This window comes from Onthophagus taurus, chromosome 11, assembly GCF_036711975.1.
Source record: "Onthophagus taurus isolate NC chromosome 11, IU_Otau_3.0, whole genome shotgun sequence".
In the NCBI taxonomy this organism is placed as follows: Eukaryota; Metazoa; Arthropoda; class Insecta; order Coleoptera; family Scarabaeidae; genus Onthophagus; species Onthophagus taurus.
The window spans coordinates 12183162-12197344 of NC_091976.1; the positions used below are offsets into that span (position 1 = coordinate 12183162).

The 14183-nt window shown below is 39.1% G+C and overlaps 3 protein-coding genes across 5 annotated transcripts; 1 reads left to right on the plus strand and 2 right to left on the minus strand.

Annotated features, from left to right (window-relative positions):
• The first annotated feature begins 378 nt into the window (after positions 1 to 378).
• On the plus strand, positions 379 to 4559 carry LOC139432111 (uncharacterized). Its single transcript, XM_071200454.1, has 2 exons — positions 379 to 1285; positions 1345 to 4559. Exons 1-2 carry the CDS (start codon positions 727 to 729, stop codon positions 4557 to 4559), a joined length of 3774 nt encoding a protein of 1257 aa, XP_071056555.1. The 5' UTR covers positions 379 to 726.
• A 3509-nt stretch (positions 4560 to 8068) lies between these two features.
• Positions 8069 to 11210, minus strand: LOC139431921 (uncharacterized). Of its 3 annotated transcripts, XM_071200191.1 has the most exons (3): positions 10793 to 11210; positions 10652 to 10732; positions 8069 to 10591 (listed from the first exon to the last, which is right to left on the minus strand). In XM_071200191.1, the coding sequence occupies exon 3, from the start codon at positions 10454 to 10456 to the stop codon at positions 9299 to 9301; it is 1158 nt and encodes a 385-aa protein (XP_071056292.1). In that variant the 5' UTR covers positions 10457 to 10591; positions 10652 to 10732; positions 10793 to 11210; the 3' UTR covers positions 8069 to 9298. The 3 variants fall into 3 exon arrangements, with proteins under 3 accessions (XP_071056292.1, XP_071056293.1, XP_071056291.1); XM_071200192.1 differs by lacking the exon at positions 10652 to 10732; XM_071200190.1 differs by having other exon boundaries at positions 8069 to 10732.
• A 1319-nt stretch (positions 11211 to 12529) lies between these two features.
• Positions 12530 to 13792, minus strand: LOC139432112 (uncharacterized). Its single transcript, XM_071200455.1, has one exon. The coding sequence runs from the start codon at positions 13790 to 13792 to the stop codon at positions 12530 to 12532; it is 1263 nt and encodes a 420-aa protein (XP_071056556.1).
• Positions 13793 to 14183: the final 391 nt, after the last annotated feature.

Sequence of the window (14183 nt, forward strand, 5' to 3'; positions counted from 1 at the left end):
AGCGTATAACGTCATAATATCACGTTTTGGGCGCATTTTGTTTTTTAACTCCAACATGCTCCAAGATGTCATTTGGCGCCTGAATATCACAAATATTGTCAACAGAATTATCGGAACCAAAAGTGATAGAAAGTTCAAGCATGCCTCAGAACGGCGTATAACGTCATAATATAACGTTTTGGGCACATTTTGTTTTTTATCTCCAACATGCTCCAATGTGACATTTGGCATCTAAATATCACATATATGGTCGACAGAATTACCGGAACCAAAAGTGATAGAAGTAGTAGATAAAAGCCGATTCTAGAACCTCCTCTCAGAACCTCAGGTCAAGGTCAAGGCCAAGGTCACGTTGAGTGACCTTGACCTTGACCTTGCCCTGAGGTTCTGGGAGGAGGTTCCAGAATCGGCTATTGCAAAGGGGGTCGTTGACCAGTAACCTAGACCTAAACAATGACCTTTACTTTGAGCTCACCTCAGGTCAAGATCACGTTTAGTGACCATGACCTTGATCAGTAACCTTGACCTGAACAATGACCTTTACTTTGACCTCAACGGAGACCTTGAAGTCAACCTTAATTGTGACCATGACATTGACCTTGTACGTGACCTGAAATGAAGGTTACACGACGTGAGTTCATTGAAAACCCCACTTCGGAGGAGGTATGCTTTAAATAGCAGATAGAAAATCGTGTTCAACAGTATTGAAGTAAGAGTGTTGTGAACATGTTGACCTGCGACGTGTGTTACAAAGAGTTTACTAGACCAGATAATCTTGTGAGACATCAACGCACAGCATGTATTGGGAAACGTCGAAAGGTGGAAGAGGATCAACAAGGAGATGTTATAGTGTGTGAAATATGTGATGAACACGTAACCAGACAATGTTATTCCTCACATCTGCGCAGCAACAAACATAAACAGAAAGCCTTCGTAATAATAGATGATGGTGTAGAAAAAATAGATTCGATATTTGGAGATAAAATATGTAGTTTTAGAGTGAGCGATCATGAACGGAAGTACGTAGACATGAAGGAATTCAGTAACCGAATTAGAGAAAAAGTTATCAGTTTGATACAGTCCGTGAGGAATGTAAATGGTAGTTTAAAAGTGAATACGGAAATTTTTGGATTGTATTTCATAAATACGAAGGAAGAAGTGGAAATCAAATCATTCAACACAAAAAATAAAATTATAACAGTAGCCGTAGACTTGTACCAAACATACGAGGACTTTATGGACGAGATTATGGTGAAAATGTCGGAATTCCAAGAACGGGACTCAGGTAAGAGTATAAGAATAGAAAAGTAGTAAAATGCGAAACTAAAGGCGTTAATACTGCAGGTTGGACCTTGTTGGAAATATTATATCTTGAAGTGAACTGTAACAAGTTTAATCCTACAAGAGCATCGAGCTACATCGACTTACCGACATCCATAAAAGGGAAGAGAGCGGTAATAAATGTGCAAAATAACGATAATAAGTGCTTTGCTTGGGCACTGATGTCCGCGCTGTACCAACCCACAGGTTTACCGCAAAGAATATCATCATACCCAGATTATAGGGAAACAGAATTAAAGTTTGACTGCGTAACATTCCCAGTACCCATCAGAGACATACCAAAATTTGAGGAAGAAAATAACATTTCAATTAACGTCTATGGTATAAATTCTTGGTATAATGGAGAGAAAATGGTAGATGATATTGTAACTGTATGTATATGTAAACAGAAACGGGAGCGTCATGTAAACTTATTAGTAGTCAGCGACAATTTCGGGAATAACCACTATTGTTGGATAAAAAACTTATCTCGACTGATAAATACACAATCATCGACTCATGAACATCAAAGATATATTTGTGAGGGTTGTTTGCAATACTTTTCAACTGAAGACAAGTTGGTACGACATCAGATGGATGACTGTAAAAAAGTGAAAGCAACAGTACCAAGCGAACAAATAAAAGTGAATAAGTTCGGACATCTAGAAAAGGAAAATGTTTTACAATTTGAAGGATTTGAAAAAAAAATGAAAGTTCCGTTTGTGGTGTACGCCGATTTCGAGGCGATTCTGAAACCCTTAACGCCCGAAGAAGGAAAAGTTTACGATGATAATAAACCATATACGGCCCGATGTTTTGAACACGAACCATACGCGTTTGCGTACTACATTAAGTGTGCTTACGATGATAACTTATCGAAATTCCGAATATACCGAGGGCGAAACGCTGCTCTGGAATTTATTATAAGATTGGAGAAGGATGTAATAGAGATCTATAAACAACATTTGAGGCAAACAAAGGATATGATACCGCTAAGCTGTCTGGACCAATTTGTACATGAACTGAGTTCCGTATGTCACATTTGTGATAAACCAATAAACAAAGAAGAGAAAGTGTGTGATCACGATCACTTGACAGGATTGTATAGGGGTCCTGCGCATTCCGTCTGCAATATAAATTATAAATTACCGATGTTTATCCCTGTGTTTTTCCACAACCTGTCGAATTACGATGCCCACATGTTTGTGAAAAGTATTGCCCTAAACAAGGAGGAAGTAGAGGTGATAGCACAAAACAAAGAAAAATATATTTCTTTTTCCAAAAAAATAGTTGTCGGAGAAACAACCGATAACAAGGGAAAGAAACGCAAAGTGTTTATGAAAATAAGATTCGTCGACTCGTTTAGATTTATGGCGAGTTCTTTGGAAAAGTTGGTTTCATATTTGGATGATAAGGATTGTGTGGAAGTGAAAAAAAAATTCAAAGACTCTGAAGAATTTAGATTGATGCGCCAGAAAGGTGTATTTCCATATTCGTTCGTAGATTCGTTTGAAAAGTTGGAGTATAGTAAATTGCCTGATCATACACAGTTTTACGACATATTGAGTTCAAGTAATATTTCAAAGGAACAATACTCTAGAGCACAGACTGTATGGAATAAATTTAAGTGTACAACGTTGGGAGAATACAGTGACCTGTATTTGACGTCAGATGTGTTAATGTTGACTGACGTCTTTGAAAATTTCAGGACAATATCTTTGGAGAATTACAATCTGGATCCTTGCCATTATTATACTGCGCCCGGGTTTGGGTGGGATGCTCTGTTAAAAATGACAGGTGTAAAATTAGAATTGTTATCAGACATTGACATGTTACACTTTTTTAAGAAAGGAATTAGAGGCGGTCTCTGTATGTGTGTAAAACGATCTGCAATAGCAAACAACAAGTTCCTTGACGATTTTAACCCGGAAAAACCATCATCATATATTCTATACTTGGATGCTACCAATTTGTATGGGTATGCAATGAGTTGTAAATTACCAACAGGCGGTTTTCGATGGTTGTCGAACCAAGAAATAGCAGATATAGATGTGGAGTGTTTAGATGATGAACACCTTGGTTATGTCTTTGAAGTGGATTTGGAGTATCCCGAAAGGTTACACAACCAGCATGATGATCTACCGTTTTGTCCCGAAAACATAATCGCTCCCGGATCGAAGCATCCTAAGTTGATTGCGAACTTACAAAATAAATCGAAATACATAATTCACTATGTAAACCTACGTGAATGTGTGAAAAAAGGTCTTAAGCTAACCAAAATACACCGTGCATTGCAATTTCAACAATCGCCGTGGATGAAACCATATATCGATTTTAACTCTGAGAAACGAATGAATGCTACGAATGAATTTGGGAAAAATCATTATAAACAAATGAATAATATCGTGTATGGGAAAACGATGGAAAATGTTGAAAATAGAGTCGATATACGATTAGTGTCACATTGGGAGAATCGTTACAGGAGACCCGGTGCAGAAGCTCTTATCGCAAAGCCGACTTTCAAGTCATCGAAAATTTTCTGCCATAATTTGGTAGCCATTGAAATGCAGAAGGTGGAGGTCAAATATAACAAACCTCTGTATGTAGGGTTTAGCGTACTGGAATTGTCGAAAGCGGTCATTTATAACTTTTTTTATAATTTTTTAAAAGAGAAATATGGTGAAAACGTATTATTGTTATATACAGATACGGATTCGTTAATTCTCGAAATATTTACTGAGAATGTATACCAGGATATCAAAGAAAATATAGAGATGTTCGATACCTCTAATTACAAGTTAAACAACAGACATAATATTCCTCCAGGGCCGCCGATAGTTGGAAAAATGAAAGATGAGTACCCAAATACGATATTAACATCGTTTTATGGTACAGGAGCTAAAGCTTATTGTATTAACACTTTGGAAGGAGTTGTCAAGCGTGCCAAGGGTGTGAAAAAGTATGTTATCGATAAAAACTTAAGTGTTTCAGAATATAAACGGATTATCGAAGATGGAGGTTCTGTGCGAAAAAAGATGTATGTCTTTCGCTCCTCCTATCACACGATGTATACAGAACTAAAGAATAAAGTGGCGCTCTCTGCACATGACGATAAACGTTACGTGATGGAGGATGGATGTCATACGTTAGCTTGGGGAAACTATCTTATTGAAGATCTACGCAGGGAAGATCTTTTGGACAACTTATTGGAGTTGTTAAACGTAAACATGTATGGCTAGTTAAATTGCGATCAGTTAATTTGTAAAAAAAAAAAATACTTGCTTGTATCACAAAACTTGTATATAAAGTAGAAAGTAGGTTGTTAAAAAGGTTACTTGAAATAAAATCAACGAAATTAAAAAAAAGTTTTTTATTTTCTTAGTGTAAAAATTATAATACATCCTTTTTTGCAATCCAAGAATTATGAGAGCTATCCATTCCCAACCATTTCACTCGGACTTTATTTCCTTTTCGACGAAGAACTTTTTCAATTAAAAATACATCCGGGTGTTTCACACGTTGTAATTCTTCGTCGTAAAATGCTCCAAGAATGGGTTCTCCTCTACCATCTTTAATAAGGTAAGTCCTGGGATTAGTATTTTGAACTGTCGCTATGGTGAAAATTTCATTGGACCAAGTTGGTTGGTAACCTTTAGCAAAAGCGTGTCTGTACTTGCTAATTCGCACGTGTTCCCCCACATTAAATTTATGGTGGTTGGGGTCGACAACTTTAATGGAATTGTATACAGTATTTAACAGAGCAGATTCATTTCGTCGATTAACAGCTGAAGGTTTCATGTGAATGGTGCGATGTATTGTGTTGTTGTAAGATTTTAGTAATTTGGGTAGTAAGTCTAACCAGCGATAATTTCCTTGCATACTAAATTCTTTCCACATTTTATTTTTTAGGGTTCTATTAAACCGTTCGATAATCGAGCTTTTTAAAGTGGAATAGGTGCTGTAATGATTAATGTTAAGTTGTTCCATTAATTTTTGAAAATCGCTATTGTAAAACTCTTTCCCATTATCGGTTTGTAAGTTGCTCGGAGTAATATTCTTTTTACTATGCAAAATGTCCTTCATAGCTTGAGTAACCTCTTTCCCAGTTTTGGTTTTGAGTGGTAAGGCCCATGCGTATTTTGAAAAAGCGTTGATAACAGTCAGTATATACTTGTAACCTTTATTGACCGACGCATATGGGATCATTTCAACCAAATCAGCTTGATAAAGATCCAATAGTCCGTGAAGCAGAACGCGGCGTCGCCGATAATGTCGTCTCGCAGGTGCATGTAGTTCGTTAACGAGATCTCGCTTAACACTAACCATTACTCTACAACCCCTTCAATCAACAACTCTACAAGAAAAGGTAGTCCTCCTATCGGTGCATTATTTTTACACTTAATGGTATCTCCGCGTTTGAGTTGGACTCCCTGGAGCGACTTAATAACGATATCGTTAACAAGTAACTGAACATGAGCGGACTTTACAACATCTTTTATCATACCTTCGTAGAAAGAATTGATGTAATCCGTAATTCCACTTTTGTTTGTGATTTTATAAAGTTTTGTTTTTGGATCAACATCTCCATCACCACGTAAAGTTAAAATAAATGTTGATGAAGGTTGTAGAACTTCGGATCTTGCTATGTGGTTCTGTATAACATGGTGGTGAACATGCTTACCAAATTTATCGATAGATGTAGAACCATGTTCACCAAAACGGTTTAAAGGCATATTGGCTTCTGAAGCGTCACAGAAACAGAAAAAAGTTTATATACCCTTAACGAATGACTTGCGCTTCCCGTAATTCCTCTATGAGGGATATAATTTCGTTATGATGAGCAGTATGACCTGCTGCTTCGGAAGCAAGTAGTAAACGCAACCGATCAACTAATTCGTTCACGTCGTCCCAGTATTCGTACTCTTTAATTGCAGCAGGTACTAACAACTTATTTAAGTGACCTGATCCAGTTTTAGGTTTTGGCCAATATCGAGCCCAGTACACATTTGGTCTTTGACCCAAGGAAATTGGTTTGATTATGTTCACAAACTTTTCATTTTCATCATCAGTTATGATACTTTTTGAAGCGTCATAATCTCTTCTATGTACATTCGAACGTTGTAAGATATCTTTGTAATTTCTCGCATCTGGTAAAGTAAATTTACCCGGTTTATTTTTGAATAACAACTCGTATAACCCCGGTGTTCCTGTATAAGTAAATTCACCCACCAAAATGTTTTTCCCGTCAAACGTTATTGGTTGATTTGCGATATACAATCCATCGGTAAGTGCACGAACACCGTAAGTTTGATCGAACTCGTTATTTACATCTACTGTTAAACCCGTAACATAGGTACGTGGTAAGGGGTCCAGCTGCCCTAAAGCTTCTCTAATAACTGTCTGTTCCATCATTCCCTCCATATTCTCTTTCATGCGCGCCAACTGCTCCCTAGCGTCCCGCTCGTAGACATCTAAAGATGTGTCTGACTCACGAACAGAAACCTCAGGTGTAGTATCTCGACCCTCGAACACCTCTTCGTCGCTGAGAAATTGCGGACTCCGTGCGAGTTCCGGTGAAACATCCATGCTAGCTCCCGGTTTAATGGGTGTTGACGTAACTCTACGTTTAGGTTTCACTCTAGGAGTTTCCAGTTTAAGTCCTTTAGAAGGTTTCTGCAAGTCAGCCAGTAAGGCTGAGATATCTGGTGACTGCTCCTTTTTCGGGGTAAATAAATCACGTTTTATCCCGAATTTATTGTCGAGCGCTAATAAATTGACAGTTTGTAATTTTTTGGAAATATCTGTCAGAGGTTCTTTCAGTGGAGCGAGTTGAGCTTCGGCAATGGACTGCTTCTGTTTTATATCTCCTTTCAAAGTGCGTATTTTATGTTTAACATCTTCTCGCGCAGCTATTAACTGTTGTGCAACATTACGATTCATAGTTCAACGTGATAGTGTAATGATCGCACAGAGACTGAGCATGCAGTCGTAAAGTCAATGGTTTTACAGTATAATGTACTCATCGAAACCTTTCCGATAGCGTCCGTTATTTTTATCGCAATCTAAATCAATAACTAATATACCGTGCGGTGTATCCCAACAAGTTCGACAAATTCTGACAAAATCATCCCACGTAATGTCCCCTAGCAAATGATCGTTGTAAATATGTTTCAAGTTAGTGAGATCTTGTTTAAATAAAACTAAAAGGTTGCAATTGTCACGTAAAAGCTGCTTGGAAATGGCGCTATAACTTTGAGCGAGTAAAAAAGTATCAACGTTTCTATGACGACCGTATGAAAAATATTCCTTGATAATCTGTTGCTCTGTAGGAGCAATATCATCAAAAATAATAATTGAATATTCTTTCACCTTTGACGGTGGTAGAAATCGTCCGACATCTGAGTATTCATAATAGCCGCAAGAGCGGATAGGTTTAAGTAATTGTCGTAGAAATTCGTATTTGATTTGGTAGAGTGAATTAGAGCACAAATATACATTCAAAAAGCGCAACCCGTTGAGAGCTGTCAATAAAGTTAACATTACGTTTGTTTTTCCGGCACCCGAAGAACCAATTATCAAACCACGTTTACATTCCCCACCAAATAATTCGCTATGTCGTTTAAATTTATTTGCAGCGAAGTCGTTATGAAGATTACAGATTGGTAGTGTTAAAGGTTGGCTAACAAACTTAACGTCTTCAACCATGCTGACGGGTGATACTTGAACGGGAGATTAACAAGAAATGAAGTCGTAGTAGAAAACAATGTTTATTTTATCATAAAATGTAGCATACAAAAAATTTCAGCAGATTATTTATTATCATTGTTTCAAAATAATGGTTTACAACACTTTAACTATATAAACTGTTAACATTGAGTTTGAAAGTTATTTAAAGCGTGCGTAATATTACACAATATTTATTTTACAATAAGACGTGGTATACATAAATTTACAAAATTATTTATTATCATGATTTCAAAAGTATCTGTATGGTTGATGTAGTAGAACCACCAGTGGGTTATTCACATACAGATGTTATGTGATTAAACAAAATAAAGCAGTGTAAGTCACAGTACAATTTACACTACTTAGTATTAAATTAACAATAAGTAGATACGGTAAATATTCAAATAAGTAATTAATAATACATATTAACAAAAGCATGGGAGCGGTAACAATAAGTAGATACGGTAAATATTCAAATAAATAATTAATAATACATATAAACAAAAGCATGGGAGCGGAAAAGGTGAAAAGGAAGCGAACTTGTTGTCATATCATCAATTCGAACGATTTTCAGTATCATACAAGGATGGTGTACAAATTTGAAAAAACCACCTACAACATATTAGTTGCTGAGACATCCCTCCGACAATTCCTCAGTACTTTGATCCTCCTCAAGTTGTGGTTTAAAACAGACTCGAAACAAAGACACACGACAACACATCGCACACCAATATTTTTTATTTAAAATAATAGTCTGCAATCGTTCAGAAGATGCATACTTTATTTTCGAGCGCAATTTCACACGACAATCCAGTTGTAAAACGTTCGTTATACTAATATGGTGTAGGCGGCGTCGACAACGATAGCAAAGGTTGCCCAAATGTGATTCATAAAAAACATACCTTGCTTGATACTGAAGACCCACTCCGAAAGTTGAACTCCAATCAACCGGAGAACCGTGGAACAACTTATGTACGGTGCCTTGCGACATTTTCTTTCCAAAGCGTTCCACGGTGGGGAAGCAAACCTCCCCAAGATTGATTCGATCGCCCTTTCGGGATATTCGACGCCAGAAGCATATGTCCCAGCTGTACATTACGTTTAGTAGTAGAGTCTTTGGTAAAACATCTACTAACCGCAACGTACGGTCTTTACGGGAAATCGTCGAATTAACGCTCTCCATAGCCAACTCCTGCAACGTTAACACTGCAAGAGACAAAAAAACTGAACGAGCTTCAAAAAAAAAACGCTATTAACCGTTGTCAGGCAGCAGCCTGAGAAGGGACTTATACAGGTTAATTTTGGTGTTGTACATGTTAAGGATGTTTGAAGAAGCAGCAAAGCAGACGGTGGGATTCTGGTTTACTGCATTCAACGCGTTCACGAAGTGGCGCTTATGATGTTCCAAAGTCGTCACTTTGGTTTGCAATTGAGGTTTCAAGCCCAAGATGAAAAAATCCTCTTGGGACAAAAGACTGCTTGCCAAGTTGGTTGTTGAATGCAGAAACGCATCAACCCATGGGTCGGGATGTGCGGTATTTACAGCTGGAAGATTTTGCCTCTGCGGGATAGTAGGGATAGGTAAAGGTGGTGGGAACACCACATTTTGTGGTGGGATAGTTGTGATAGTTGGCGGGCTGTCACGGATGTCGATGGTCACCTCTGGTGGAGATGTAACCACCGTTGCAGGTCTGGTTACTGTAGCGAGTGTAGGTACTCTTCGTGTGTTACGGGGAGGTTTGGCTAATGCGTTTCGCAGCAATCTACAGGAGTCTTGTGAAGCAGGAGAAGGGTTTGGGCGGGTAGTTTGTTTCACGCAACCCCTTGACAACAAGTTGACGCGTTTTTTTATACGGCGGGATGTGTACCGTATGGGTCCACTCGAGAAGACAGGCGAAACACATATCCTATCGGAGGGTTGGGATACGTCTTCCGTCGCTGGTACAGACGGTGCCGCAAGCACCTGGTTTTCAGCAGGTGCTTGACTTGTGACATCCGTATGTACAATATCTGGAAGTGGTTGTACCACGTCGGCCTGATTGGTAGCAGGTTCAGGTGGCACAACAACTTCCTGATATGTTCCTTCTTCTCGTATCTCCATACTGATGCGAGTTAAGCCGTAGGACGACAAGGTTGGACTGGTGGTAACAATCGCACCATTGTCGTTCCCTGGCTGTGACCGGAGCTCATTCATTATTTGCTCGTACAGTGGTGGGTCTGTAGTGAAATCCTGCATGGTACGACTCAAACCGTCAAAGTTGCCGCTGCAATATAATGGTAACGACGGTAGGCTTGACTCAACAACATTCGTACTGTCGTTATTGCGTGGCAGCACGGCAACCAGTGGGTCGGTCATACCATCGGTATTATCGCTTGCACGAGCGTGGCTGTTACCAATTAAGTGAAGCATAATGGGAAAGACTTCAAGGAATCAAAAGGGTTACAAAAAATTTGGATTATTTTATTAAAATTATACGTTCGCTCACGTCTGACAAGTTTGCAATCCGCTGAAGAACCACTTTTCTCAGCGTATAACAATTAATGTCTGAAATCATCACAAACATACATGAAGAAAACCGATAAAAATTGTATTGATGTAACTTACTTTTCAAATGGTTTTCTATCACGTCTGACAGGTTTGCAATGCGCTGAAGAACCACTTTTCTCAGCGTATAACAATTAATACCTGAAATCATCACAAACATACATGAAGAAAACCGATAAAAATTGTATTGATGTAACTTACTTTTCAAATGGTTTTCTAGCAGAAGGCGATTTCTTCGTGGTCGGAAAAACACAGTTTTTAACAAAATCTGTTATTATTGTAAACACACTTTTTAAGGAATTATCGTCTTTTGTACACTACTATATCACTCAGCGACTGCTGTACACGGAGTGAGGAGTAACCCACTTTCCACTACCTTTAAGTACGGGTTAGTGAACAGGTATTTGTCCGGTCAACTGTCTGGGAATGCGAGGTCGTTTAGGTCTTCTCCTTGTTATCGCCTGTGACTGAAGGGGAGGTCATACTGTCTGGGAATGCGAGGTTGTCCAGGTTTTCTCCTTGTTATCGCCTGTGGCCCAAGGGGAGGTCATACTGTCTGAGAATGCGAGGTCGTTCGGACCTTATCTTCGCCCGTGACTCAAGGGGGGTTACAATCCCCCCTCCCCCCTCCCCCTCCCCTCCCCCTCCCCTGCCCCACCCCTGCCCCACCCCCCCGCGCGGGCGGTCGCGCGAAGCGCGGTACGGAGCGGAGCGAAGCGGAGCGTAGTTGAGCCCGCGCGGGGGGGTGGGGCAGGGGTGGGGCAGGGGAGGGGGAGGGGAGGGGGGAGGGGGGAGGGGGAAGGGGAGGTGAAGAGGTTTCTTTAAATAAAACTCATCAATATGGATAAAAAAATAACATTTATTTCTTTTCTAACGTACATTTAATACAATGCATTTTAGGTGGTGGTGGTCCATCGAAATGAGTTTCCGCACAATCATTATTATAATGTTCAAGACACGGTAACTTCATTTGTAACATTTTCGATTGCTGGTAGGCGAACGGTAGTTGGGTCCAAATTCTTCGTAATTCCATAGATGGTACTTTATCGAAATAATACTGTGTTGGTAAATATTTTAAATCACGAGCTGGAATGTTCGCAAATGAGGCATCTTGTTCATATTTTTTCATTACGCTGTACACTTTCTTGACAGATGTAAGTGGCCAACACCCAAACACAGTGAACACTTGTTCCATCGCAACCAGCTCTTAACTATCCCCCATTACGACTTGTCTCTGCTTTATAGTCACCGACTGTCTTTCGCATCCTTGTTTTGCACCCCCTCTTCGACAACTTCTTGTAAGTGGCGTACATTGGAAAGAGCGCACATACTTCTTCGTCGCGAGTGAAAAGCACAGCTCGGTATACCCATCTCAAGTTTATAGATACTACCTTCCAACGCAAATATCGGCGCGGAAATAATATGTCTTAAAAATTTAATTTTTTCAGGTCCTTTAACATACACTTTCTTGACATTCCGACACAGATATTTGACTATGGCGTCGAATTCCATTGGATGGATAAAACCAACTTTCCAGTCGATGCAATGATGATGTGTCATTAACCAGTTTGCAGTATTCCTATATTTAGATGGTAATGAAGCTATACTGCTACTCGGTTGAAAAACGTGGTGGGTTATGCATTTGTTACTATCACATGATGCTAATTCTTTAGGTACGAACTGATCTTCGTTGACCATGAAACCTTGTATATCGAGAATTATGTATTGAGTTTTATTTGAATACATCTTGCTTCCGTACATCAACACGATTATCCATACTATGCAGCCGTAGAAATCTGTCGCACAACTTATACTCTACGACTTTTTTTTTTGTTTACGCTGAATATAGAAGTCTCACATTTCGGATGATGAGCTACGGGTGCGATGCGGCTCAGGATCCGATCCAACTACACACTACCAACCCTTCTTTCCCCATACTCAAGTCATTTGTTTGACGATTTTTGTTAGTGGAGAATATTGAAACGCCTTATCATGTAAAACTAAACAGTATGCTGTGGTACCATCAGGAATCGGATTTTTTGTCGTAAATTCTATCCGTATTTCTACCCCACTTTTGTGTAGCGCTTCTGCTTGATATGTACAATCAATTCCAATCAGTGGATAATTTTCAATAAATTGTTTCGGAGTGAGTAATGGTTCTCCTTCCTTCCCATAGTAGGACTTTTGAAAGCGTGTATACATGTCATATAACACTGCGACACGATTACTATCAAAGTCCACGTTCAGATTATCGTATGGGTAGCGTTCACCGTTTAGGAATACCGTCAAATTGGTGAGTTTTACATTATCAAAGGTTGCCATGTTCGCCAACTGTTTTCCTTTCTTCTTTGTTTGAAACCCAATTATTATAAATCTAGGTGTTTCCAACTGCGGAGCTGTTTTCACAGCCCATGAATGCTTTGTTGTTTGAGGTAAAGAAGGATATTCATGTACTTCCCAACTGCGAAAAGGTATTTGCAGATCAATATTTCGTCCTGCTATTTTTGTTAGAGCTAATTGTTCTCGTAAGCCTACGGCTAGATGGGGCATTCTCCACACAACTTTATCGATTTTTAACTGTAACGGTTCTTCTACCGTATTCACAAGCACATCATTATCATCATTATTACGAATTAACACTAGCTCTTGTCTCACATTCATCACAATTGTTTTAAAATCTTCAGCAAACCCTATTAATGTCTTTAGCGGTACACTCAATCCAAAATTTCCATTTTTATCCATTATTGCATCCGTTACAGGGGATGTTGGGACCACTTGACCTAGCAGATCCTCGCCCATGTTCCAACCTGCGTTCGCCAACTTTATTATATCGTGAGGGGTATACGAAAAGTATCCTTTCATACATGATGTTAACCCCACGTTTCTCACTCCATCTATTTGAACACCATTTATAAGATAGCGAATATCACTGAACATAAACGCTACAGGATTATTTATCAATTTTGCAGTTGCACTAGCATCTTTTGTTGCTTTACCACTCGCATCCAGTTTACGTACGCTCCCTTCCACATACAAAAAACTTTCATGAGGCAATGTGTAATTGTCTATTTCGGGTATGCCTATACGAATTTCATCATTGTTACCGAAGCTAGTAGAACCAAACGGTTGATGGGAATGATATTCGTAACTTACAATCGAGTTATCTACTTTTATTTTCTCCGTGACGTTTAAGGACTCCATTTATAGTAGTTGAAAACCTAAGTTGCTTAAATACTGACGATTGACGCGTGTTAACTGGGTAGTTGATTTTCGCTTACTGTTAGGTTTTACATCCTTTCGTACCGTTTTATACATTACTCTATCACCCAGATTTTCCTGTGCTTTTCTTCGAACGTCGTACACTATACCCATATTAAATACCCTACTACTCACACCGATTTCAAGTGCACTCTCACGGTCACTTCTTCGTCTCTGAAGTTTACCAACTGACCGTCCTGATCAAGTATGCGTACTATTAATGTACTAATCACGTTCGTTGTAACAGGTAAGTAAATCGGTTGTTGCGGAGCTTCTATTATTTTAAAACCAGCCGGTACGTTCGGGAAGAAATGATACAACACGTGCATGGGTT

Excerpts from the sequence above, each read along its gene's own strand:
- LOC139432111 (XM_071200454.1), top strand. The coding sequence starts at position 727 with ATGTTGACCTGCGACGTGTGTTACAAAGAGTTTACTAGACCAGATAAT. Across the intron at positions 1,286-1,344 it reads ATTCCAAGAACGGGACTCAG|GTTGGACCTTGTTGGAAATA; the intron begins GTAAGAGTATAA and ends TTAATACTGCAG.
- LOC139431921 (XM_071200192.1), bottom strand. The coding sequence starts at position 10,456 with ATGCTTCACTTAATTGGTAACAGCCACGCTCGTGCAAGCGATAATACC.
- LOC139432112 (XM_071200455.1), bottom strand. The coding sequence starts at position 13,792 with ATGGAGTCCTTAAACGTCACGGAGAAAATAAAAGTAGATAACTCGATT.